Source organism: Nylanderia fulva, unplaced genomic scaffold, assembly GCF_048542155.1.
Source record: "Nylanderia fulva isolate GAGA-0341 unplaced genomic scaffold, ASM4854215v1 Scaffold26, whole genome shotgun sequence".
Classification (NCBI taxonomy): domain Eukaryota; kingdom Metazoa; phylum Arthropoda; class Insecta; order Hymenoptera; family Formicidae; genus Nylanderia; species Nylanderia fulva.
The window spans coordinates 888,213-916,205 of NW_028190325.1; the positions used below are offsets into that span (position 1 = coordinate 888,213).

At 44.0% G+C, this 27,993-nt stretch overlaps 1 protein-coding gene across 3 annotated transcripts; it reads right to left on the reverse strand.

The window, feature by feature from the left end:
- Positions 1-279: 279 nt before the first annotated feature.
- Positions 280-27,993, reverse strand: LOC114939014 (uncharacterized). 3 transcript variants are annotated; one of them, XM_029313234.2, is made up of 6 exons: positions 26,950-27,993; positions 26,159-26,389; positions 21,940-22,053; positions 16,726-17,037; positions 1,915-2,079; positions 280-1,384 (listed from the first exon to the last, which is right to left on the reverse strand). In XM_029313234.2, exons 1-6 carry the CDS (start codon positions 27,203-27,205, stop codon positions 909-911), a joined length of 1,554 nt encoding a protein of 517 aa, XP_029169067.1. In that variant the 5' UTR covers positions 27,206-27,993; the 3' UTR covers positions 280-908. The 3 variants fall into 3 exon arrangements, with proteins under 3 accessions (XP_029169067.1, XP_029169066.1, XP_029169068.1); XM_029313233.2 differs by having other exon boundaries at positions 1,915-2,085; XM_029313235.2 differs by having other exon boundaries at positions 1,915-2,085; positions 26,960-27,071.

Here is a 27,993-nt window from a genome sequence, read left to right on the forward strand (position 1 = left end):
TAAATATTAAATAGAGCTCGCTGCGCTCGTAAAAAGGGTTATCCGTTCCCCCGCGATGGGAGAGACGACGATGACGTTGTTCTCCCTTCCCATTCGCCGGTATACGATGCGAGCGAAACTTTTTCTACTCGAAAAGACAATCGGAATATATTTATTCCGTTCCTCATACCTTTTTTAAATTATTTCATGCAAAAAGATTTAAACAATTTTATTTATGTATATTCTAAATGTGGAAGGAATTATTTTGATATGTGACTGGTTTTGATAACGAGCGAAAACTTTTTCATAAAACGTCAAGCGAAAGGATTTAGGAACCTGTCGGGCAAGACTTTATTTCATTTCTGAAAATATTTGTGTATTTACAACGTTACAGCGTTTGACTAATTTCAAGAATCAAACCACTCGATTTTATATCGAGCGAATAAAGCGATGATTCTTTCAGTCACTGATTAGTCTTTCGATTAATGAGATCTCCCCCGATCTGCTCGTTGATTTTTTATAAGTTGTGCATTTTTTAAACCAAAGTTTCTCTACTTTATTTCACACGTTCAACGTGAACGAGTCAATATTTTCACTTTCATACGCGATCACTATTACGAAATACCGGATATCGCTTATTCCAACTGAGTTCTCACAGTTACGTTAATTCACGCGGATGGTTGCGCGAATGTTGGAAAGAGTTCGAGCGCTGCGTCATGCAGCAAATAACGGAATGTCTCACGCACCGCTTTTTTCCAAAAAGTATTTGACATACATTCTGCTATCTTTGTTCGTCGATATTCATATGTCGTCACTGCACTAATCAGAGATTATATTGCCACAATCAGAAACTCGCGCTATTAAAATTCACGTTCGATAAGAGAACGCGATTTGATATAAAATCATATCGGTAAATACCTCTTCCTCCCTTAGTACGGTCTCCATACGTCGTTTCTCTGTTCACTCTCTTCTCCAAGCACACCGATCTCTCGGATGCTGCTGATGGTGAGATTGCCGCCCGCTATGGTAACCTGTTCGTCGCTCAGATCACCGTGCAGATGCAAATGAATCTGATTCTGATTGACGGTGCTGTAGAGCTGAGGATAGAGGACCATAGGTGTCGGGCCTGTGATGTAATTCTGACTCGGGTTGTTGTAGTAACCTTGATAATTGGGATTGTAGTTGTGGGAGGCCACCGGGACCGGGGTCGCCGGGCCAGGTGTCCAAGAACTGTAGTGGTAACCCGGACTACCCGCATTGCCCGTACCACCGCTGGCGAAGATGTCAGGGTCGCTGGGTCTGGTAGGTACCAGCGGCAAAGAGGTGGTCGGCGAAGTGCCGTGTCCCGAGTACATGGACACGCAGTTCGGCGTGTAGGTGTCCTGCTGATTCTCCGAGGAGAGCACTGCAAGCGAGAAACGCGAAAATCGCTTCGATTTCCCAACCTCTTCATTCGAGAAGATAATTTATGTATTGCCCGTAAAGAAAATTTATACCGTGAAACGACAAATTGCGCGAACGTAACGATTGTTATCTATTAATAACTTTGCATTCACGCGAGAATTCTTTGCTAAGATTTTAGTTGCTGTAACTCGCGCCGCCTGCGTAAAATATGTATTGTTACTCTCGAGTTTTATTGTGATTTCTACCTTCGTAAATTAACAGCGAGATGACTTTACGAGTTTTTCCGTATTTGGACAATTGACTGTAATATAGTTTCTAAAATAGATACAAAGGAAAACACCTTTGAGATTGCACGTTACAAACGGAGATTGCATGTTATACGATCGTAGTTTTTCCTTGAACGAGTCGTGCGTCAGAATGTAATTAAATCGTCGTAAGTGTGTCTTAATTAACAGCGTCGGCGAATCGCATTATCAGATAAGCGGTGTAAATTAGTTCAATCTTTTTATATCGTATATTAATTGATCATACCGGTTGGCAGCGGTACCGGCTCCGTCGTTGGATGATGTGACAATGATTCTCCTGGATACGAAAATGCACCGCCTGGTAAAGGAGAATAGGACCCGCTGCTGCTGACGGGAGGTGCCGGATAAGACGGCGTTGTGGATGGATAAGTCCATTCCGTGGTACCTACACCTGTATCTATAACAGAAGAAATTATTTCTTCTTTAGTCGATTCGATTGATTGCGCAGATAAAACGCATAACATGAATATTTTATGAGATAATATCTTTTAACTCGATCAAATCGTAATTTTACATCACACGTGGAATATTTGTGCAATACTATAAGAACAGTTATATTTTTGCATCTATATTATAATATATAAATATATGTATAATTATATACATATAATTAGCATTACTATATATTATATATAATTATATATTACTATATACATATGTATACACATACATATAAAAAAGAATATATATTATATAATATGTATGTATATATAATTTTTCTTTATTTTGCAATAAACTCAATATTTAAAAATTAATCTGAGAGATTAAATTATTGAGACATATACCGTGAAACGTGCCTTTTAAAATGCACAGCAAAGCGTATATGAGTTGGTAACGGAGAGTTTCGAGTGAGTAACAACCGGTAGATTAATTGACATGAGTCACGAATCGAAGAAGTCGCGACGGAAGTCAATAGCGCTCGGCTGGTGAACGTGTGTATGTGTTTTATACGAGTGTGATCTCGTGGGATGCACGCGTCGCGATGAGATTAAGATCGTTAACACAAATAAAACGACGATTTCCGATAATAAAAATAAAATCTCAATCGTTCGCGATCGAACAACTCGTGAATTTTGCGTACCTTTCTCCTGCGGTTTTCTTCGTACAAGCGATCTCTTCGTTGCATACGCTAAGTGTGACAATATTCCTATGTATTTTAGTCGCGACAGACATTAATTTACCGTATCACAAATTTTATAATTATAATTTCACGCCGTACCTTCTCTTTTCTCGAGGAGACCTCACTTCTAGGAAAGAAACTCAGATCACGATTCCTCGCATCGGTCGACTCTATTTGTAGGAAGTATTAGTATAATATTATTTCATTCTGCGCGTCTATATTTTACTAGAATCTGCATCATAAGTAGCGGGATTTTCGAAACGACAAAAACGTTTCTCAAGCAAAAGAAATTGATGGATGAATCTCATCAACGAAGAGATCAACTAATGACAAAACTCGAATCCCGAAGGTGCGTTCATCGTTCTATTTTGGAAATTCTTTCATCGAATCACTAATAAACTTGTTTTAAAATTGCGCCGAGCTTATTTATATAAAATCCAAAAAATTGTTAAGCTTTCAGAAGAAAAAAAGAAGATATTTTGAAAAAAAAAATTCTTAGAAGAAAAACTTTAGAATTCAGATTTATACGATGAAAAATTACCAATTCATTTCAGCTGTCTTTTCGCAGAGATGTATCAGAAAAAAGGTTTCGAAATCAATTGCTCTGCGTGACTGTTGATAGAAGTTCTGTTAACACAACACGTGCTTGATGATAATTATAGCTCGCAGTTATGCTAAATATTTCGTTCGCACATAGCTTCGGAGAAAATTAACACGAAACTCATCGGAATTACCTCTTTTGCGTGCAAACAGTGGGGAAATACCTCTATCATTATATATGAAAACTATTTATATGTAAAATATCTTCCTCTCACGTATTCATTATAATCGCAAATAAATCTCTCCTATTTAATAAAATTATCCGGATATATCAGCTGTTGCGTTGCGTCCTCGTATAATACTGTCAATTAGTAAATTGACATTTTCATGTCAAATATTTTTTGAAGCCATTATTTAAGCTTTTCAAGTAAAAAAATCGTAATTGCAAGTCATTGACACGCGCCTATAGTATTATTATAGTTTCAGATATCATTCAAATCGGCCGAGTCCGATCTACCACGAGGCTAGGTCGAGGTCGGGACCGATCGGTCCACGGGTAAAACTGTCGTTACGCCTACCAAGCGGAAGGTCGAGGTCGTTTCGGAATTCTCAAAGGGGACCGCCGTGGCAAGGCGCAGGAGGTGCTCGAGGGGCTGATTACCGAAAATGGCAGCGTATTTGCCGCAATTACCGGAACAACGGTAACAAAACAAAGGCACAAACACACCACTCTATTCGGATCGGTGTCGGCACAAGACCATCTGTTGGATAATAGTCCGTTTCCCTCCCCGAACGAGGTTCTCGCTCTAGGAGTGAACGAGCGAGAAAAGGAGAGAGAGGGACGTTCGATTCCATTCAAGACGAAAGATGACTTTTTCTGTCTTCTTCTTTTTCTTTTTTTTCCTTCCTTTGCTTAGTGATGCTTTATGAGCACGGTGACCATACGTTCCGATTTTTTTGGAAACAATTTTCAACTTGTACATTATAATTAACATGTACTATTCCGGATACAATACTAGAATTAATCATATTTATGTTACAACAATATAATAAATAACGAGTGCAGAATTTAAACTCGAGGAATATGAATTTGAGAGTCTTCTATTGCGGACAACTAAGCCGAAAATTATCTCTCAATTGTTATATAATAATGTATGATGATCGATATCACGTTTCTCTATTATGCCTTCGTTGTCGTCGGTTTGACATTCCGAGTCGCACAGCTGATCGTCACGCCAATGCTCTCGCGTCGTCGCCGTTGACCGATTTTCAGGAGACGACTTCTTCTTGCTCTTCAAGGATCGCAGAGCCGTAATCTCCATCCATAGTCGTCGATTCTGGCCGAAAGAACGCACGAGTCCTGACCAAAGAAACTCCGAGCTGTTTACTGCAGCCTCATCTCTTTCTCTCTCTCTCTCTCTCTCTCTCTCGCACACACACTCCGCGGGTGTGAAACCACAGTGAGGTGGTTTTGGTGCTTAGTCCTCCGACCAGCCATCTACTTAACGAACCGTCCATCGACCGCCGTCATTTCGTCGTTTCTCGGTTTCCCTCCCATCTAGCCGCCGCCCCCGTTCTTCCCTCTCACCCCTTTTGCGGGGAGAAGAGACGAAAGAGTCTGTCCGAAAGAGTGCTACCGCTATACGGCGATTCGATCGACCTCATCTTCTCGCTACCGACCAAATCGCTTAAAATCGTTCAGAGATTTCTTCGCTGCGACGAGAAGAGAGCCGGGTGATCGTGACTGACGTCGACCCTGATACTCGTGAGTTACGTGACATGCAAGATGCACATTTTGCCGTCAACGTGACATGAAACAATATGAAAATTCTCTCATCCTCGAGCTATTGAATTTCAATTGAATGGTCCGAGCTAATTGGAATAATTATTTCTTCCCTTATTTTTTAAATATAGATAAATATTTTTTTTCTTGTAACCAGGCGGATTTTTCCTCAAAGAACTCGAGATGAGAAAGAGAGCGAGAAAGTTCGACGAGTTATTGAATTTTAATTGGATGGTTCGAGCTAATTGGAATAATTAATTCTTCCCTTATTTTTTAGATATAAATAAATGTTTTTTTCTTGTAACCAGGCGGATTTTTCCTCAAAGAACTCGAGATGAGAAAGAGAGTGAGAGAGTTCGACGAGCTCTCAGCGAGCGTCGGTTCCACCTCGTCGACCTCGTCCTTCGCTAGCGATCGACGTGGCGTGCGCGAGATTTTAGACTCCGAGTGAGCCGAGAGATCACGGCCGTTAAGAAGAAGAACTCAAGAAGTTCCGAAGTGGGGCTTCGGTTCCCACCGAGATAGATAGTCGCTCGGTCGTGTAATGTAAGTCGATATTGCCGCATCGTCTCGATATATATATATATATATATATGTATATATTGTATATTGTATATTGCGAGGCTCCCCCGATCTATATACGGGATCTCTTGATATATCGAGCAATGTACACATAAACCGGCCTCGTAACGTACCGAACGCGAGAGAAGTCTTACGCAGGAAACTCGCGCGTATCGCTTACCATCCATACGATTTCTTCTTATACCGAGTATCCTGTCTCGAGGATAGTATTTCTTCTCGGGGACGTCGACAATCTCTCGACAGAGATCTTGTCTGTACGCCGCCGCTTCGATTCTCTCGACATCTCGAAAGAAAATATCTAAAGAGCGGAGCTTCAATATTGCGTGTGTGAAAAAATTATTAAATACATTTTCAAATATTTTATAACGTGACGATGTGTAAATTAACTATTTTATGTTCGATATTATTTTCCGTATTTTTCTAAAAAAAAATATCAAAAATTACACACTACATAATATAATTATAACTCGCAGCAAATGTGTATCTACGTTGCGCTTGATGGCTTAATTAAATCAAACTGTTCGTGTGAAAAAAGAAGCGTGAAGAATTGGAGAGAGATTCTTTCCCATCTCGCGGTAACGCGCGTTGTTCCCCCTTACATCGATATTCTCCTCCTGCCGGGAGTCAGTAAACTCGGAGGAGTTCAATCTGCGAAACCGAGATCGACAATGCCCGCTGCTCGACTTCAATGACCATCACCGGTAATTTCGTTCGCTCGATTTGCATTCTCGCGCCTCTTCTCTCCCTCCTTTCCGTCTCGCCTCTCGTCTTCGCCCGTCACAACCCGCTCTCATTCACGTTGCCATTCATTCCCCGCGCTGCTCCTTTATCTCGGCTGCTCCATTCAATCCGCGGACGTTTGCGAATTTGCAAGAGGAGGAAATCTGTTTAGCGTAACGTCGCCGGCCGCAGAGCCTCTGTTTCGCACGCACGCATCGTGCCGTAATTTGCCTCGGACCGGGATTTACAATAGAGCCCCGGATTTAGGTGCCGAAAAAAAAAAAAAAAAAAAAAAGTCGATCGACGAGAATTTGCCTCTTTTCGCCTTTCTTTCTCTCCGCACCACGTTTCACTTCCATCTTCTTTCGGCGCGTCCGATAGTCTTTGGTGTTTGTGCTTTCTCGCGATATGATCTCTCAGGCCGCCCAGGATTACCGCTCTCTCGTGCGTCTTCTTCCTTGCACGTTCGCGCGCAATTTTCAGGGTGAATGAAGAACGAAGCATGAATGGCGAGTCCCGATGATGCGCCCGGAAATGCTGAGGTCTTACCTCCGACCGGAGTATCGTAATAATTGCTCACGTCAGGACGATACAAAGGCCTGATCGCGGTTAACGCAAGATGCATGAATAAAAAGGATCATTAAATTAGTCAATAAGAAAAACTACGACCGCGGAAGGTCGCATTTTTGTACACATCGCAAAATTTGCATTTTACGGATTTTCTATCGTTAATATTTATTGATCATTGTTATTATAAGTTAGTCTAAATGTAATTTTGGTAATTTTTAGATTTAGATTTTTAGACGAATAAATGATTCTCTCTTATTCGTAATAAATTAATGATTCCTTTGTATTTGCTGCTCCATTGTTAAACACCGTTGTGAGATTTCATGAACCAGTTTCCGGAGTTATTTACTCGTAATTTTGTACGTTAAACGTTTTCACAGGACCGCCTCAAAAGTGGGCGCTGAAAGGAAGCGACTTTCAATTACGTCTTTTTGGACTTTTGAAAAGACGGTATCACTTATTGTGTCTTTGAAAAGCGACGGAAAGGATAATTGAGGTAACAGTATGTCTCGCGAATATACACCAATATGTGCATCCATTGCACCTTTCTTCACGTAATTTTGAAATCGTTGTTCCTTTGAGACATTGCGACGGCTATCGATTTGTCATATTCTTATTTTTCCACAATATGTTGCCTTCCTAAATAAAGCACGAGAGGAGAAGTATACTTAAAACGATTACATAATCGAATTTAAGAATAAATAACTCGATTGTCAAATGCGGCTAAAGTGCGCGAGAAAATAATGCGGAGAAAACAAGAGAACCGGATATAAATCGGAGAGCCTTTCATTAAATGACACTGCTACTTCCAGGAATAGGGTTTCTCTCGGCTGCTGGGGACTACAATCTTGCAGCTCGAGCTCGATTTCGTTTAAACCAGTATACTCAAATTCCTTGTAGCATGGTAGGGTCACGGAAGGCCTTTCATTAAGATCTAAACCGACGGAACTCGCGTAGGTGGCCCTATCTTCCTTCTAGATACGCCGATTACAAATTTTCTTTTCAGACATTTCTAATATTCATTGTATTTTCAAATATTAACATTACTTTTATACACGGAGAAAATTTTCTCTGATTAATATTTACCACAATAAAAAGTATTAATATGCACGTAGTAAAAATTAATCGAACTCTTATAAGATTTTCCCATATTTTCTCACGAGTATCATGATTTTCAAAATTATTTCTAGAAGAAAGTGTCTTCGCTCTGTGTATCTGTACATAACTTAATAGGTACTCGAACAAAAAATAATATTATATCGATGAATTATTGCGATTGATAGAAATGGATTGACACAGTCTTTTGAAAAATATTGCTCGCGCTTTCTGATGATAACTCCATGTTTTTACGGCGGATTATTGCAATATATATCCAGCGGAATGGCGATAGCAGTTTGTTAATCAATTAACTACGCTCAAGTCGCGCCGTTGATTGGCTATCAATTAATCCAGGATGAAAGCCAGGAAAAGAAGCCACGACGCGACGGAAGAAGGTCCGGAGCAATTCTTGCAACACTCGAGTGCGCCGGCCTTTCGAATAAGACCGTTGGCGATTGTGTGATCCTTGGTGCCGTTATTGTTTATCGGCTAGCAATACTCGCTTACTTTTTCCCGATGTCCCCGTAATCGCTTTTTTCGCGAGCCATCACGCACGTACGAATCCGTTTTCGAGTCATTCGCGAGAGCCCTCGGTTTGGAGTCTGTTAAACAGTTCTGAATCTAGCTAGGCTGAATCTAGATGCACATTCTCTACTTTTACAAAAGAAATGATCAAAATGACACATCTCCTCTCCTACCTTTTCTCTCGAGTTTACTACGTCGTTTAACGATATCAATAACGATCGAAGCTGCAGGAAGCATCGACGAATATCCGGAGGATTTTTCACTGGCATGTTTCGCGGATATTAAAAAATAAACAGCGACAGGTGAGACCGGCAACATTGTGAGGCAAAATGGAACGATCGAAAGGAAGCATCCGTGCCTTCTCGAGCGTGGATCACGTAACTACCTCCTCCTCCACCTTCTCTTGTCTTGTCTCTCATTCCTTACCTCCTCTCGCTTCTCCGCGAGATACCGTCTTCTTCTTCGTCGCGCATCCTTTCTATTCTTCATTCTCTCTCGTTTTCCTCTCCTTTCTTCCGTCGACACGATCGAGTCAGTGTACCGGCGATGTTACGAGTACAAGAATTTCGTATGGGGAAAAAAAAGAGCGAGAGCATGGGCTTCCTCCCGATCCTAATTCGTCTACCTCACCTCGGTACTTCCGTTCACTCGCGTTTTAGCGTGCTCCTTGTTCCCGCAAAAATAAAAAAGAGCGCGTTTTTTTCAATTATAGGTAGATACCTCGTCTCTAGATGCATGAAATTTGCCGACGATGCACGACAACCTCGGGGGCTACACGACGGAGAGATGCATATTTTTCGGAAATTTTTTTTCAATTTCGTAATGAATGAAGTCATCCAATTATTTGTCAAGTTACAAGATCTTTTACCGAAATTGGTATACATATCGGGGTCGAGGTAAATCGATGGGATCGAATGACGGCATTGGGATTCGTGGAATTTCCGGCGTCGACGCGAAATGATGGAAGAACGGATCGACACCGTTCTGGCATGCGTGGAATCTGCGTACTGATCATCGAGATTGAACGCCGAATTTACACGCCGTGTGCGGTATCCGTGACGAAGTAAAGTGTGAGTTAAAGGAGAGGGTAACACACATTCGATGATGACTCAATGGTCGACGATTCATTCGTACGATTTAACATTTTCAATGTGATTCACTGAAATCAGACTCACCGAATTGCTAAAAAGATAAGTTTCCTAGTAGCGGCGTCCGAGTAAAAGTATGCTAATTCGTAGCGGATATATTTTCTGCGAATGGCAGCGATTACGAGGAACGTGGTGGAAACTTTAAATCTGCCGGCAAAGGTCGGGATTATTTACGACCTAGAGACGTAAACGGCGCGGGGACGAAACGCGGCGTGAATCGCGAATGATGTTGGAAAGTTCTTTTATTATCATAAATAAGGAGAAAACGAAAAAATGACATTTTCTTAAATAACTCATGCAACAAAATATTTATTATTATAAAAGAAAGTAAAATATTTATCGCAGTATTTTCATATATTTTTTTATGCGTATGTAAGCGAATGTTTCGGTAAAACGATCCCTATCTCCAGTTCGTGAACCGCTTTCTCGCTTCACTCGTCCAACATGATTCTTTCTACGATTTCAGTCGGCGAATCAACCTTGGATCGATTTGCCCGAGATCGTTTCTCGATCAGTTCAAATCGATTCGAACCAGTATCCTTGATTGAGGGACGTCTCGATTTTCGGCATCAAACGCTCGCGTAATCCACAACTTGCGATGATTTGATGTGCATTTTTCTATTTTATCTATAGTAATTTCAATGACATTATTCACTAAGAGATGATTCGGATAATATACATATAATTATTAAATCGCAATATAATTGCCATTTTTTTCTAGAAACTTTGAAAATTTTTGAGAAAATAAAAATTCTAAAAAATTAAATGCCGGCGTAGAAAAAATAGAAAATTCGTCTTTAGTTAATGCTGAATTTTTGAATCCAAGTAACAAAAGTTAAATTGGCAGTAGAGGCGACGATGAGAGAAGCGTACAAGAAACAATCCATCTCCAGTGGTCTGGAACTCGCATTCGATCTTCGCGTGGGAAAAGGCAGAATGCATCGAAGCAAAGGGTTCGATTCGATCTCGAGATCTCGACATTTTATGGAAATCTCTGGTGCAAATTTTTGCACGTCGACGGCATACTTTTTCATTCATATGCGAAAATGTGCCTTTCAATAAGTAAATTCAATAAGTTTTCAAAAATAAATAGTATTAATTTACATCCGCACGTTGATTGAAAAATCATAACCGCAAGTTTCGACAAGGTCTTTACGTGACAAAGTGTGAGCAAAAAGAAATAGAAACGTAAAAATGTGTAGAATGAATATTTTAGAATTAATGAGGAAGAGAGGACACCTCCTCGCACCAAAAGCGTTCGGCCTTTCACCGCAGGTGAGCGAAACGGTGTTACGTCGCGCGACCGTCGGACGAAAAATAAATGAATGTAGCAAACTGGTAGGACTAATTAGGGGGCTCCTCCAGTCGGACACGCTCGTTGGCGTTATCTCCCGCCGGGGACGTACGACGATGCGACTTAAAGAAAAGGAATCGCTTCCCCATCTGCTTCCGCTTATCTGCGGCTTAGTCTTTCGCGCGTCTCTAATTCCCTGTCGTGTGTAACACGAAGAATACGTGGAAACGGAACGGCACGGCTGCCCTGTTTATTATCGCGGTCTGGGCTAAGCGGTCGCCACGGGTTTCCTTAAGCCGTCCGCCAAGTGTGCGCCTGATTGGACGGACACGAAGGATGTTGTACCACCAGGATACGCGATAAACCGGGCAGGCGATAAAGTTCCGCATCGGTCACTGCCGCACGAGGTGAGGAGGAGCGGGATTTCTGAAATTCCACTTTGCGGAAGGCGTCTCGGATAGGATTTCTCCGTAGATTCGAGAACGTCCGGAATCTTCGACGATAAGCGCGAACATCTTAGAATTCGAGGGAGAAGAGGAGAAATATATCTCTAAATTCTTTATATATTTCGAAAAAGCAAATTAGATTTTTCCATTTGTTTAATTTCACATCAAATTTCGCTTTAATAAAGTATGAAGATAAAATTTCTTTTTTCAAATCATACGATAACGCTCGATGTCGAAAATTTGGTTGAAGAAACATCGATTGCAATATTTGATTTCATACAAGAGTCCTTTATATATATATATATATATATATATATATATATATATATATATATATATAAAGCTATAAAAACTTGGGACATTCTGTACAACTGCGCAGTTCGCTTTTAACCATGTCATTATCAGATCATTATGCAGCCCTATTAGCATTAAATTTTTTTAATGCAAAGTGGAAGTGCAGGTATCCGTCATGGACGCGCCTCGTGCATGGTATGCATGATGCATTCGACGTTTCTGATTGGCCGCGACGCCGTTTATAGCGTGTATTCCGAGGTAAATAAGTACTAGGAGACGCAACAACGGTCGTGGAAGTCGACGATGGTGCCGACGGATTTACGAGTTTAATTAAGTTCTGCGGTCGCGTTTGTCATTTTAGCAGGCATCGAAGACTCGTTGGCCACGCTTCGAACTTCGCCTTCCTGCGGGAAGTACGAATTGCAAAGAAGAAAAGTTTACGTCGCCGTTTCTCAAGCTGTGCACGACGATCCACTTTTTCTCATCACGAATCGTTTCCACGCAAACGTTCGATATGACGCAAAATGCATAAATTGTATCGAAAACACATCTTGAGAGCAAGAATGTAAATGTGTGTTAAGCGCGCTGCATCTTAATGTGTCATAGATCCTTTCACATCTCCCATAGACGATTTAGCGCGTACGTTAATAACCTCGTGATAGAGCATGATAGGGGTCGCCATGTTGCGAGGGTGAGTCGCGATAGGAGTGTGTGTGACACTTTCCTAATTGCCTCGCAACTTCCTACCCTTTCCCCTGTTTAAGAAAAGCAACCCTTATCCGCCTGTTTCTCGCGGGGCTGCTAGACTTTGGATCGGGGAAACTTTCGAACAACGCAACTGAACGTAAACTTCTGTCGTGTCACGATTAGGCAATATCTTTGTAAAATACGATTTTTCATGTTAAGCAAGATACAAATAAATGTCTAAATAACATATATACGCATACATTTTTTTTCTTCATAAAATGATGATAAAAATGAGCAAAGTTATATATTTTTCTGCATTTTTGAATTTCTGCGACAGCTCTGACGGTGAGATAAAAATCTCGCGATTGTGTCCACTGAATTTACGGCAGTCGAGTGTCGGTTAAAATGAGATATATTGGAATTAGACTCGCTACATAATGCGTACATGGATAAGATTGTGCTGTTCTCAAGAACATCGAAATAACGTTTAAGTAAGAGTGCCAGCTGCAGCGGCAAGGAGGCGTAATAATCTCGTACAAGCACGCACTAGGGCTCCATTAAGCCGCGTCGGCAGCATTCTAAGTACCGACGGGTAAAATGCAGGCCGCGGAGGAGGTGAGTACCGAGAGAGATCCACGGTAGGACAATCAGTAGGTTGGGAAAAAATGTCTGCAGCAGCCAGAAAGGTAGCCGCATTCTTGGTAGCTGCGGAGGCACGTGGGAATCGCAAGATCCGGACCCTCTCCCGCGAAACTCGTCGTCTTTTTGGGTGTACCTTCTATAGCTAAAGTACGAGCACATCTCCCCGGTAAATAGGTAAAGAGTCGAGATGCGCCGGTCTCAGCCGCGGCCTCTTTGTCTCTTTCTCGCCGACCGAGAGAGAGAGAGAGATGATTCCCTTCTTGCTAACTCGCGACAAGCTGCTCCTGGATTCTTCGCGCGCACCTCCGTGGACGAAGCTCGCAACGAAGCGAATTACACGCTTCTTAACCTTAACCACCCGGTAACTGGCCGCGCGGTAAAAATCCTTAGACGTTTACGCGGCCGAAAAAGACGCGGCTGACACGCGATAGCGAACTGTCTCTTCTCGAAAATCGTCGGCGTTTTTCTCCGATTTTCGTCTTTCATCGTTATACATTTCTGAATTATTTAAATTCTAATTCATTCTTCCCATCCGGCGGATTTTTTTAACTCGACCGTTCGTTTATCTTAGCCGGATAAATAACTTCCTCCTCGTAAACCACCATGACGTTGCCTTTAGAAACGCAGTTTTCGTCTCTTTCTCTGACGGTGAACCTGTTAGAAGGCGCACTGGATAATTTCTCTCTCTCTCTCTCTCTCTCTTTCTCTCTCTCTCTCTCTCCTGGAATCGTCGGCAAGAAAAGAGTAGAAGACGGGCTACGACGACAAGAAGAACGAAGAAGAAGGACGCAAAGATGAGGAAACGAGAGCCCGCCACTTGGTTGCAGCCTATACGAGTAGACGTAAAGGCAGACAGAAGGAGTCAGCGCAGAATATACAATCAGCATGATTGTTTGACACCCCATAATCAGCGTCCTTACCCCTACCACGCCAGCAGCATCGTGGCTTCTCCGTTCGTTTTACCTCGCCCCCGCCTGCACCTACCCTCTCTTCTTCCCAATGCTGGCAACTCTTCGTTCCTTTCACGTTGATACCATCCGAGAGATCTCTTCTCTTGTCTCGCCTCTCTTGTTTCGCTTTCCTCTCTTCGCATCACCTCTTCGGATACCTACTCTCGGTCCGCTGCCACTGCGCGCGGAGCCTCATTACCCCGATCACGACTCGAAATGAGACTCGGCCGGGCAAGGAAGACGAGAGAAACGGACACGGTTATATTATAGGAGGAGACAGAAATAATGCTCGCGCTTCCCTTTTTTCTTCACTCGGGGACCTCTCGACCGCCACGTCGCGCCGCGCCGTAGCGTTTAGTCTTTCGGCGAAGACAATGTATATGCGAGAAAATATTACGCCAAGTATATTTTGTTGTATAGGTATGTACGAGATTGCGATGCATAAACATAATGGATTTCATTTCAAATAGGTACCTGTATTCCAGAAAAATTGTACAAAAACTTTCTTCATCCCGCATTTTACAGACATATTTCTATTTTATTTTTGTAAACTAAGCTACCGAAGCGTAAATTCAATCAACTTTGTAACTCGTTTTGCATTTTTTTTATATTTTTACTCTCATATTTATAAAATAACAGGATTTTTAACGATTTCACTTTTTCTTATAGAACTTTCTGGCACGTACGCGAGATTTAGAAAGCAATCACGGGAATACAAAGTCGCGGGGAGAGAAGAAGGCGAAGAGAAGAAGGAGAAAGATGAAGAGGAGGTGGATAGGTTCGATTCAGTAACGTCGCAAGCGAAGCGAACAGAAGATAAAAGGAAGAGTCGCGCGAGTCGAGCGAAGGGCAAAAACAACATGGATCCAGCTTCGGATCGATCGAGAAGCAACCGATCGATCCCTGGTATTACGCAGACGTGCACGTGAGTCGTACGTGAGTGCATGAGCATGTCGAGAGTATCGTCGGCCGAGAGATCTGAATTGGGTGAAAAGAGTTGCCCGAAGGTAGAGAAGCTGCTAAGAACGGATAACTCTTTCTCTCTCTCTCTCTCTCTCTCTTCTCCTTTTGAATCCGACCGGGAGGAAGAAAATTGCATCCACCAACGCACTCGGTCATTTTGCACTACGGTTGGAGAAGTCCGACGCCCCTCGGAACTGCTCATTAGAGACGCGAAGGAGTCGAAAAAAGTGTCGAATGAATGAGCGGTAAATGGAATATCCGTCGAGATTGCATCCATTCATGCAAAGGTGGTGATGGAAGTGAAATCCATCGTTGGCCATCTGATATTCGGGCTTCGTTTTGTCGGACTTTTTTTTTGAAAGGCAACTATAACGAGTCGGGAGAAGGAGGAGGCTGCATGGGCGATTTGCTTTCTTTGCTGATGAGCTTTTGCTTGGATAAACGAGTTAATTACGATGCACGTTGATCCACGAAGGTGTCTCGAGTGACGAGAAGTCTCGGTCCGGAAGGTGACGGAGGACCCGATCGCACAATAGGCAAGGAGAGACGAGAGGAAGCAAAGGGGGAGAGGGTTGCGGAGGAGGAGATTAGGGCAAAGAGAAACCGCAACGTAGCTTCAAAGAGGTCTCGCCAGTCAGGGGGCGCGTCTACTTAACTTTGATCAGGTCGAGACCGCTGATGCGAGACGAGCCGCGCAGAAATAAAGTGCCTCGCCTCAACCTTCCCCGCCTTTTTGCATCCTAAATTATCTCGATAGTTCGAAATATCGAAGCCATCCGTAAGACTCGCCCGTATTGTTGAGGGAAACAACCCTGTTTTTGTCAATTCAATGAATTTTTAGCGTAGTCGCGAATCATTTAACGCCGCTGCGCGACGGTATTTCGAAAGAGAGAGAAACGATGACTGTTTCATCTTTTTTATCGCGGAGGAAATTTTCCGTAAAGCAAAAAAGTTTTCCCGGGAGGAAAATTTATGACGCGGTAGCCTGACCGATCGCGACCGATGACGTTTCTCCACGAGGAGGAGGACACTTTTTTCTCGGTGCTACGGCGACGCAACGGTGCATCGAGAGAGGAGATGGAAACGGCAGGTTGAATGTCGTTATTACGTTGAATTAGAGGGTGCAGAGCCGGAACGAGGTATGAAACTATTACCTCGCGAAACGGCAGAGTTCTCCTCTCTTTCCCTTCCTCTCCGGATTCCCCCCTCCACGGTTTCTCCCTCTTCACCCTTTCGCGACGAAGGGTTGGGTGGGGTTAGCGCGTAGTTCCGAGTCGTTCTCCACGAGGATGAGATGATGATAGCCGCATCACGAATATCTCATCGCGAACCAAAGAAGCAAATAGATCGGTAGATGTTGTTTCTACTTGGCACTTCGTAATCGAGCACGCTATTGAAGCGAACGAACACGAAAAAAATATATATATATATCAATTATTTTTTAGAAACCTTCACTCACGAGAAACAGATGAAAATACACCTTTATCAATCGATCGATGGATCGTTATTTCGATTTTTTCTTTTTTATCAAAAAGAAGTATGCGCATCCAAGATTCTCCCGAAAAAATATTCCATTTAAATATCAAGGGGATACGTCTATCGCTTGATGTGTCATCCCGGCGTGTATCCGAGAGACTTATTTACTAAAAATAGGCGATAACATAAAATCAGAACTCACCGCCGTGTTGAGGACTGCGTTTGTAGCAATCCTGATGAGCAGAGGAGCCGCCGGTAGCCCCGAGGTGTGTACTGGAAGCCGGCGATGCGGTCGGGTCGGTGTTGTTGGGGTTGGTGCAGGCACCGCTAACCGAATTCGCGGTGACATTGTTGCCGGTCTGCTGGTCGTGTAAGTGACTGCCACTGTGATGATGGTGATGCTTATTCCTCCCGAAAGATTCGAGTTCTCGCAGGTGAGACCTGAACGAGGTCGGCGCGTCGAGGAAAGGTCTTTGTCCTAGACCGAGCGCGCGAAATTGCTGATGTTGCTGCCCTGAAGGAAAAAATGTGCGCGATACGATAAATAAATTGCATTACCTGTTTGTGATTTTGAGTCGGTTCAATTTCTTATGTATTTGTTCATCTCGAATAACACGAACATTTTTACTTGACCGCTATAATTCATTCTAATTTATTTTTCTGTGATCTAAATCTTTGATATTTCGCGAAGTAGATGTCAAGAAAATTGTCGGGGGAAAAAAATATATCGGGGATTTTCTTAAACGTCTTTTGAATTTTTACGTGCCTTTTGAGCTTTGACACGACGGGGACACGTGGATTCTCTAAATCAGGGAGATTGACCAGCGCGCGTCTACGTCATTAGACCAATAGAGCGAGATAATGAAGAAACTCGACCTCTCTTCCCTTGATAGACTTCAATAGCATTCCTCGCATATCCGAAGCCGGAGTGCATAGACAGAATCTCGAGCCAAGTATCGCGGCGTACACACAACGTGGGTACTCCGATTCTCTATTATGTCGGATCCCGATACGCTATATGTTGTATATATATGTATATAGATATATTGTTACGCGACAATGCATATGATTCGGCATGTGCACGAGCTCGGACTCGCTTACATAATCATCGGAGATTGACGCATAGACGAAATAACATTTGTAAGACAGCAATAATGTCTATATAAGATTTAAAATGAGAATTACTTCAAACTCTCGCGGACATTTCATTCAATGTGTGTCTCTCGGTGCAAGTCGATCTTCGCAATATATTCCGTATAACTTTCGATATTTACATACTGGCATCTCCGGTGAAAGAATGACGACAGGAATTCTGGATCCCGCTTATTATTACCGGTAGGTAACAAAAGTGGCACATTTGCCCTCCCCACTTTTCCCGTGTTGTTCTCCTTCTTTCTCTCTTTCAACGGATGCTGACATCGAGGAGAAGCGAAAAGAATGGGAGTCTAGGCGCAAATTGTTATTCCTCGGAAGAGGAGAAGGAAAGAGACAGAGAGAGAGGAAAAAGAAGATGAGACGGAGCGAGATAAAGGAAGAAAGAGAGACACCTCCGGCCACGAGGGCGAACGACAAATAAAGTTCGACCGCAAACTGCACGAAATTGTCGGCGAGCCCAGATGGTCAGCTCCAGCGCTCTGACCGATACAAGATTATTCCCTGCTACCGACTACCACGATCGGCCCGCGCCAGGAGGTACTACAAGCAAAGAGGGCCCGTGTAAAGGGGATCCCACGACTTCTCACGTACCGGACGCCGATAATGCCCCAAATGTACGGAGCGTTACGCAGCAATGGGTCCGTTCTTTTCGAAGGTCAGCGTGACTTTTTATTCGTCAAAATCTTTTCCGTGAAAGGGATTTTTTTTCAAGAATTTGGAAGGATGTAACACGTGGCGATCAATGTATGAAAAACATTTAATTACGATGTAGTGATACAACACCTTCATCAATTGCCCCTCTGGCTTCTGTGAATTCGGATAAGAGTAAGAGAGAGAGAGAGAGCAATAATTCCAATCTCTCTCTGCGGCACGAGTAGTGGGCTTATCTAATCAAAATGTGGCGGCCCTCGAGAGGACGGAAACAGCGCGGCTTTTTCCTCCTCTCTAATAACGGGGCCCCTCCTTCCGCTCGTCTTACGTTCTCCTTGACGCCAGCGCAACGTAGATTTTATTCTCTCTGCCCCTTTTTTCCTCTCTTTCATTCCTTAATGTTAACGTAATTTCGCAGTATCCATTCTGCTATCTCCTCTCTTTCTCCCTGCCTCTCCCGCGTACATCCGCTTGCGATTTCAGATCGTCGCGACGATAACCGCGAGTAATTTTTCCAACGAGTATACCATTCACGAAGCATATCCTCGAGCCGGAAGTACCGCGAGATCTGCCACTTCTCGACGTCACTTTATCAGGAGGTGGTCTTTAATCGGACTTTTCGGTCGCCGATAGAGCCTTCCTCTGACCGGTATCGGGATCAAGAGTCGGCCACGAGGGAATCCAATCGCGAAGTAGCCTGGTTCAATTTTAACATTTTGATTGACGGCCACCGACCGTCGAAATTGCTTCGTATGGCTTCCTTTCGTCGCTATCGGTTTTCTCGAAAACTGCATTTAAGAGAATGTCGATTGAGAGCGGATGAGCGATTTTCCAGAGAGATGAAGAATCGAAAAACGTCACACATCGGTCGGCTAACAATGAAAATCGGTTGGCGTATAGTATATACCATATTTCACGAAGAAGAGAATATCTCTCGCGCGTTTCTCCAAGAGTCAACGTCATATATATTCGCGTCTCATTCGTTTATCATGTATAAGCAAAAACACGAGGGGGAAGGGAAAAAAATCTATCTCTGGCGACGTATCAGACGACAGCGCCTCGTTTCGTCCGTATATTTAAAACGAGAAATCATTTCGCGAATCTATGACGTACTACTAATACATGACATTCCAAATACGGAGCAATTACGAAACGAAACAAATTCAATTTCGACCTTTGACTGACAGCACCCATCCATCGATATCGTTTCGCTCGCTTGCATTTCGATGATTTTGGGGCCACGGTGACGGGCGAGCGAGCCACTTTGTTTCACGAGTGCGTCTCTCTTTCTCCGTTTATATCAGTTACCGCGCGCGCTCGATTCATTTCTGCGTTACGCGACTCTGCTGGCATTTCCGTTATTGGCAACCGACAAATTGCTCAGGGCACTGCTTTGTCGTGACCGATCCATGTCGTCCAACGAGAAAAGGTCAAAGTTCTCACCTTGCGTTTCATCTTCTTCTCCGCAACGAGAGAACATTCTTATTTATTTTTTTTCCCTATAAAATTCACGTGCATTTTTTTACTACTGGACTCGTTTCCGCTCTCCTTCGAGGAAACGGAAAGGCCATTCTAAACCCTTTCGCGTCGACGATATAACGAAGCGACGAATTACGGAAATTGCCCGATTACCGGCCGTGACATACACACACACACACACATAGAAGGAGGGATGATTTCCGATAACAAAAAGCTCGCGATTATGCACGCAATAATGAGAGCCGGCAGGTGTCTGCGGGGCGCTGAGCGTCGCGCATTGTTGGAGCACAATGAAAGCGCGCTGCCGGTTGTTGTTTTGCTCGAACGGTGCTGGCTCGTATACGCTGCATAGATTGTCTCCCCGATGCCGTGCCGGCCCGGCCGATCAGGCACGCCATCGGGGATGCCAAACCCGTGTATGCAATATGTCGTCATGCGTGTTCTATTCCGCGATCCGTGCCACGCGACACGCGTGTTTCGTATATCTCTTTTCGGATTCGGAAAGAGCCAGTAGGTCGGCGACGTCCGGTTTACTCCAACCGACGACTTAAACGACCCCACTTATCGATGCATTGCGGATTATAAATGTACTCCCTTATACGGGAAAGAGTAATAAATGTACAGATGCATAGAAAGCGCGCGTATAACCGTGCGATATCATTTTTTCCTGAATACACCTGTTGTCCGGTTTCACAGCTTCATTTGTGACATATTTTTTTACAGATTTATTAAAAAATTGAGTTTATCAAATTAGTCATTAAATTCACGGAGAGAATTTTCTCTTAGATTTTATTCTGAAAATCGTGGCAATCGCGTGGGACAATAATGGTACTAGAAGAATTTTATAAGAGTTTCTCCGATTAATATTTATCACAATACAAAATATTAATATAGTAAAATTAATCGAACGAATTTTATATCTTATTGTGATAGATATTAATATTTTCTTCATGGTAAATATTTAATCGGAGAAATCCCATGACTGTCGAGGTAAATTCTCTCTCTGTGTACTAATGCATACGTGTATTTGTCTCTAAAAAACAAATGTGAAAAAATTTGAAGAGTTACAATAGTATTTATTTGTTGAAAATTATAAAATGATTAATTTTTCATACGAAACCGAATAGAATAGCGAAATAAAATTGATCGGACTAGGCATCTTCAGCGAGAGCCATTAAAAAACGTTGAAAGCCGCAAAGATATAGTAACCGATGAACGCAACTTGAAACTTTTAACCCCATTGTTAAGTGCACTTTATGCCAGCTGGAAAATTGACGAGATTCACGCGTGTTTGCACCTGGTCCCGCCCGACACGCGGGCCACGAGTCAAGCAGTAAAAACATCAGTAAAATCAATCACGCTCGGCCATTGCGAAAAAAAAAATAGCGGGTGTATGTATATATACAGCACCCTGTTCCCATCAATACTTTATACAACAAATGCGAAACGCCCGCAAAAAACTGCCGTTTTCGCGGTTAACTCCGCAACGGCTATTAATCTCATATTGAAATAACGACCATTTTTTTTTCGCTCGCCGCGGATGCATCCAAAAATAGGTGTCGACCGAATCGTCGGGCGCGCACAAGCGCCGCGATATCTCCTTTTGATCCCCCGCGGGGGTGGAAAAGGGATGAGAGGGGGCACGCAGAGTCGAGTTATAAAATCGGAGAGTCGGGGGAACAGCCACCGTTCGATCGACTTTTACTGCGTTTTGCGTGATCCTATCAATTTTGGCCGACCGATAATGAGTTCGCCAACAGAATGTTTTAGCAATTTTTTCGGGGGTTTCCGCGGCGAATTATCGTAAGTGAGTTAGAGTTAGCGCACGAACGCGCGCTTGTAAAAGCATTGTCTCCCCCGCACGTGTATGTGTGTGTGCGTGTGTGTGTGTGTGTGTGTGTGTGTGCGCGCGCGCGCGAATAACTCGACCCGAAACACGCATCTATCGAGCGCGATACGCACATTGACCACTGCATCATCGCGCACCATCTGCTCGGTAATGACTCCCCATTACCGCGTACAGGGACTTTCGTTGAATTATCGGTACATTTTCAGAGGGAATTCCCGGAACGACGCGCTACATAGATCTCGCGTTCGAAGCGTCGCGTAAAGTGTCGCATGATTCACTTACTCGTTTTCGATCGCGGCTCCCGTGGTCCATCGACGGTTACTTTAATCGCCCTTGTGTAGGTCGCCACTTGGGGCGGCGTTGTCGACACGGTAATGGTGATGCTGAAACTCTTTCCTGCAACGGAGAACAATATTATGCGTTACACATGCGGTGTGCGAATTTATATAATTTTTTTTTTTTTTTTTTTTGTTTAATAAAATACCAAAACAAATGGAAACGCATTTTTACACTTATGAAATAGTTTGAAACGACCTGCATTTTCTGATATACGAGGAATCGTTTATTAAATTACGATTGGAGAGAGTACTCGAATAAAGATAAAGATCTTTGATTAAGTACGACGAGAGCGGAGTTCGATTTATAATTTGCGACTTGGCAATTACGGTCGTGTCTATTAGATCCTAACGGAGCCTCGGTATTCTTAAGCACGTTAAAAGATAATAGAAGAGGAGTGGATGCTCGGGGGTGGAGCGGTCGTGTACATATATCATCGGCGAAGGTCTGGAAGTTGAAGGTCCGGTATATTAATTCCCTCTCCATAAACGTCCGTCGGAGAGATTGACTACGCGCTCTTAAACGGCCCATCGCGCGCTAATATGCATTCGGTAATTCGCCGCTCTTTCGCGGCTCTTCCGCTTGAGAGTAGGAGAGAAGCGGCCCCAGAGTTGTCTCTTTCGACCAATTGTCCCTCTCTCTCTCGGAGGGTTTCTATCGCACGGCGAAGAATTTACCACCGAACTCTTAGTCTCTCGTTATTTACGTTCTTCGTGATTGGAAACAGAGAAGTCCGGTTTAACGTTTCAAGCGAGACCGGACTGGCAGCAGGACCGACGGCGGTAGTAGGCGACAACTTGACTGGGAAACGATTCGTACGGATGCCATCCATATTTCGCGGGGACACCGAAACACTCGGTGTCAACTTGTCCGATATGACGAAACGAAACACGACCAAGACTGGCTGTTTACGCCCAAAAGAGACGATACCTAACGCGCCGCGGACATGCAATCGTTTGTGTTGGCGTAAATGTCAACGATTTGTAATTGTCTCCCCTTGGTGCACTCAGTTCCACCTCGCTCGCTGTGTCTGTCAACATGATAACCGGCATCAAACACCGCCGACCCGCGCCACCCCTGGGGAGCTGCAACTGACTGCAGAGCTACATGGCGTTATATCCCAGTTATATCGCGGCTCTCTCTCTCTCGTGATAGACCCACCACCCCCGGTGCGCCCGTCATTGCCATCATCGTATCGTCCATCTGTCACGCGCAAAGTTGCATGATTTCGCCATTTTTTACCAAGAAAAACATTCGAAAGATTCTTCGACGCGGTCGAAAAACGACGAGTATATACAGTAAGTAATTTCAAGTTTTTTCAAGTTTTAATAGGAAAATATAAATTTCCAAAAATCGTATACTATATTTGGGATGCGCGGTAAGAGTTAATACTTGTCGATGTTTCCGAAATTAAGACGAGAGGAATAAAATCCGTGAAAAACTCCGTCCAAGTCGGGGGAAGGTGGCGATCGGAGGAAGGGTCGCGCGCTGTCCTTTCCCTATCCCCCTTACCCCCTCGCACCCCCTCTCGGCGCAGAGTCCATCGCATTTGGGGCTAATAATGCCGCACAGCCGACTCCCCTCTCCGGACCTGCGGTTAATACTCGATGATGGGAACGGTCATCTGCAGAGACAGGACCCGGCTTGTGCATTCGCGAACGACGGACGAACGGACGGTCGGTCGGTCGGTCGGACGGATGGACGGGCGAACAGACGGACGGACAGACAAAACCGGGCCACGCGTATGTGGCACCTATATAACGTGCAGCATCACAGCTCGACTACTCACGATTCTCCCGTGTTTCTCTCTCTCTCTCTCTCTCTCTCTCTCTCTCTCTGTCCCCGGGTATGTATGCTCGTGTGCGCGTGTGTATATCGTCGATGCGTTGGCAACACACGACGATGAGATGAGCGCGCCAGCCCAAACCGCCCACACACAACCGCCCGAAACCACTCGAAACCGTCCGTTAATACTCGTGGCGACGAGCGGAGGGGACGAGGTCGCGTAGGGCTAAGCGAGCAGCGAACGTACGGGGTAGAAAGGCTAAGGGAGGACGAGAGCGGACGCGCGCGTCGGTGGTAGGGACGGAGCGGAGGTCCCCGAGTCTCCCAACAGGATGTCTCTGCGATTGTCAAATAATTACTATCGGTGGTAATTTCAGTCGTGTCGATATAGACTGCGGTATATTACTAATTATAGGCATGGGCCGACCCCGGCGATGATGATGGAATGGTCGTCGTCGTTTTACCCCCTCTTCGCTACCTCCGGGCCTCTTTGATTCGGCGCTACCATATTCCGTTTCTTTCTTTTCCATTCACGTGTGTGTGTGTGAATGATTCGCTCGATAAATATACACGAGAGGCGATAATTGTCCGGCCGTCAAGGATTCCTCCGGAAGAGGGGAACTCTCGAAAGGAACGGTTAAATAATCGTTCGATTTAATAATAAGAAAAATGATCCGTACCGATTTGCGGTTATTTCCTTCTTAGCGTAAACTGACTTTAATAGCCGGCTGATTAGAGGTAATAAACCGCGAGGTGTGTGATCGGAGTCGTAATCTTTATACGCGCGACAACGGAAGACACGTGTAAAAGCAATTTCAATCAGATATGCACACAGATATGTGCCGGAGAAAATTGCGCGGCGAGAAAAATCGCGCGATTCGCGAAGTCGCCGAAAAATAATAATCTCTCGTCGCGTCGAATATATACGATCGCTCTTTTTAATCGAGGAGGTTAGCGGCCTCCGCATTTTTCGTGGCCTCGCCCGTTTTAAAATCCTCGCTGCAATTTCTTGAATCAGTTTTGCATCGGCCGATGCGATGCAATTCAATCAAATTAATAAGTCGCGGAAACAAAACCTCGATGATATAGGAGGGCCGGCCGGTTCGCCCGATGGTGGTGGCCGGCATCAACACACCGAGGGCGGTTTGGTCAATCGCCGAAATTGAGTATTATGGATTATCGGGGAGAGATTGAAACGACAAAAACAAAACAAAAGAAAAAAAAGGAAAAAATATATAACAACGCGGATCCCGAAAAATGGACAAAGGGACCGAAGGATTTTGGGCGAGGGAAGTGTCTCTTTCGCTAATTGACTTCAGGGACCGATGCACCTGTGCGTCAGGAGAATGAAAATCGCTGACCCTGCACTTCATGATGAAATCAAATGAAACATAGATGACGCGCTACGGGACGAACATCCCGTGCTGTATACGAGCAGTCCGGCCCGTTAATTCATAAACGCGCCCTCCGGATCATGGGGTGCAAAATGCATTTGTAGGCTTTGACAAAGCCGCCTACCGATCCGTGAATAATTATTATCAGCCGGGAAATCGATATTTCGGGAACACAAACAGCTCGAAGGAATTGCAAATTTCAAGATTTCGTAGATTTAAGAAAGAACAGTGCGGGAATTTCGCGAAATTCTTTTTCATCTCTTTCTCAATATGTGGGTCTCTGTAATTTACATTACGTTCATTAATGATTTCTCATCTACTTTTGCGTTAGCATTATTCGCGCGTCATTGCGGTGTAATTTTTACCAATGTTGTTTCGCGAGATATTTTTCTTAATAGATGCGCGCGCGAAAGAGCCGCAGAGGTTGACGGAAAATTAGGGTCGAAAATTAAACAAGTCAAGAGCATCGATCGAAAGCGTTGGTTGATTTCGGCAAGTCATCCTCTCCGTTCATATCCGTCCATATCCGTCGGATGATTTCTGATTAACGGCCAGTTGTTTCGAATGCTCGGTTGGGGCTTGTGGCAGACATCGAGTAATGACTCTGGGGTGGTGGCAGGAGAGCGCCAACTCGCGAATGGGGACGCACGGGGATGGATGAGGGTGGCACGATGATGATGATTACAATAACCGTGATTTTAGAGGGCTGGAAATCGCGGCACGCGCTTTCGCTCGTCCTGATATACGCACACAACGCTACAGATTTTCTCGTATGAACTTCAATATGATCAAAGATACAATTGTTTCCAGAGAGTATAATTGGAACGTTAATTACGCTTCTTTCATAAATAAACGTTCCTCTTTACAAATGCGGTTTTTAACTCTTTTTTTTTATACGTGCATGCTTAAATGATTTCTTTCTTCAGAAAATGTTGCGTGTTTAGAAGTGTAACGATGAGTAAAAAATTAAAATGATCAAAACTTACCTCGACCGCTTCTACCGACGAACCTAAGATCGTTGAATTTGGCGACTTGATTCTTCATCAACGCGGTGGAGTTTCGCAGCTCCGCGCAACAATTCTCGTCGTTGCCTGCGCGGACCGTCACCAGGGTTCCATCGCCAACTTCGCCGAGAGCAACTACCTTGAACGCCACTGGAAGCGTTTTATTAGATCGCCAGTGCGTTGGCAGCTGACTGCATAAAAAATACGGCGATCCTGAAACAACAAGTCGTACAGATTTGAAACAATCGTTCAATCTGCTCGATTTCATTTTAATACGAGCACGGTAAAAAACATTTCGTATTTCTGTTGAAATTATCTTGTGTAGAAATTTTTGTGTTAAATTTTTAACATACTCTTATGTTAATATAACATATTGTCGTTATGTTATTTTGACATTTGTCTGTTGAGTTAATATTCACTATTTTTAAGTGTTAAAACAACACAATTAAATGAAAATGTACGAATTTTGGTTATATTATATTTTTATTTTTATATTTTTGTGTTATTTTTTCACATATTACGTGTGTTATTTATTTACATATTTGTCTTCTGTTAAAATGACATTAAAATTAGAGTAGATAAATTGAGACCTGTGAAATGTGTTAAATTTAACATAAATTTTTTTACTGTGAGGTTAATATTAATATTAATAAATCGATAAGAATATCTTTGTATAAATAAACATTCTGCTCATTATATTCTCTCTCTCGGTATTTTTATATATCGAATCAACACTATGGAAAAAAAAAAAAAAAAAAAAATACACAACCAACCTGTCCTGACCAGTTCTCCAGGGTGTTCGGCCTGCGCTTCGCCGACGAGCCTTTCGGTCCACCATAGTTCGCCGACGGCGGCACTCTCGCTCATCTCGCCGCCTCCACCTCCGGCGTCGGCGTCGTCTATCTGGTGGTACCTGCTGTTTACACCTTGCAGCGGCGCCAGGGAGGGACCGCACGGGCCGGCGCCTTCGTGGGATCCAACGGTGCCGTAATTCTCCCCGCAGCCCACGGAACCCACCGGTAGATGCATCCCATCGGCCAGTAGCCGCCCCACGTCGCCGAAGCACGTACTCCCCGGCCGGGACGTCGTGATTTCACTTACGGTTTCGCCGACGAAGGCGACTTGGCGACTCCTTGCCTCGCTACCAGCGTATCCCGCGGCGAACGTAACCGATCAGTCGTTCCTCTTTTTCGACGATTGCACCGATGATTCTCGTGATCGATCGCGAGATCATTGTAGTCACCAGCGGGAATCACCGGTTCCGGGTTTGCTTCATGATCCGACGCGGCAGCTGTTTTCTCGCTATGTACCGTTGCACTTTCTTACGCGACGCGTGACCGTAGAGAGTCCGGCGATTTAAAGTACATTAGTCCACTGTCTATCGGTATATTTATTAATTTTCGACACTCGATTAAAATAATCGTCACCAACAAATCTTTCCCCTTTCTCGATCTATTTATCTTTTATTCTCGGGCCACTGTCGCCGGTGACACTGTCCGAATGATTTGTCGCGATTCCGACAGGTTGTTGTCATCATCAATCGGACGTCGATTCCACGAATCCGGTATAACGTCACGCGATACTACACTCGGATAAACAGCGCACTTTACCTACATAACACCCACTGACATTTCCTTCGTCGGGAGACTGCGTCATGATCTCGACGATCGGTGGCGGCGACGAGCCTCTCGCAAACGTCAGTCGCGGTCGGCGGTGCGCGACGTAATGCCGCGCGGACCGCGTGTTCCGCGCGTAAGCGGCCCGGGACGGCCTAAGCCCCGTGATTCTGGACCCCCGCCTCCGCTTATGCCACCGAA

What these genes read in the sequence shown, in the direction of transcription:
- LOC114939014 (XM_029313233.2), bottom strand. Translation starts at nt 27,205, where the DNA reads ATGCATCTACCGGTGGGTTCCGTGGGCTGCGGGGAGAATTACGGCACC. An exon ending in GGAGCCGCGATCGAAAACGA is followed by an intron (nt 17,038 to 21,939) that starts GTAAGTGAATCA and finishes TTTTTCCTTCAG; the next exon opens with GGCAGCAACATCAGCAATTT. An exon ending in ACGCAGTCCTCAACACGGCG is followed by an intron (nt 2,086 to 16,725) that starts GTGAGTTCTGAT and finishes CTTCTGTTATAG; the next exon opens with ATACAGGTGTAGGTACCACG.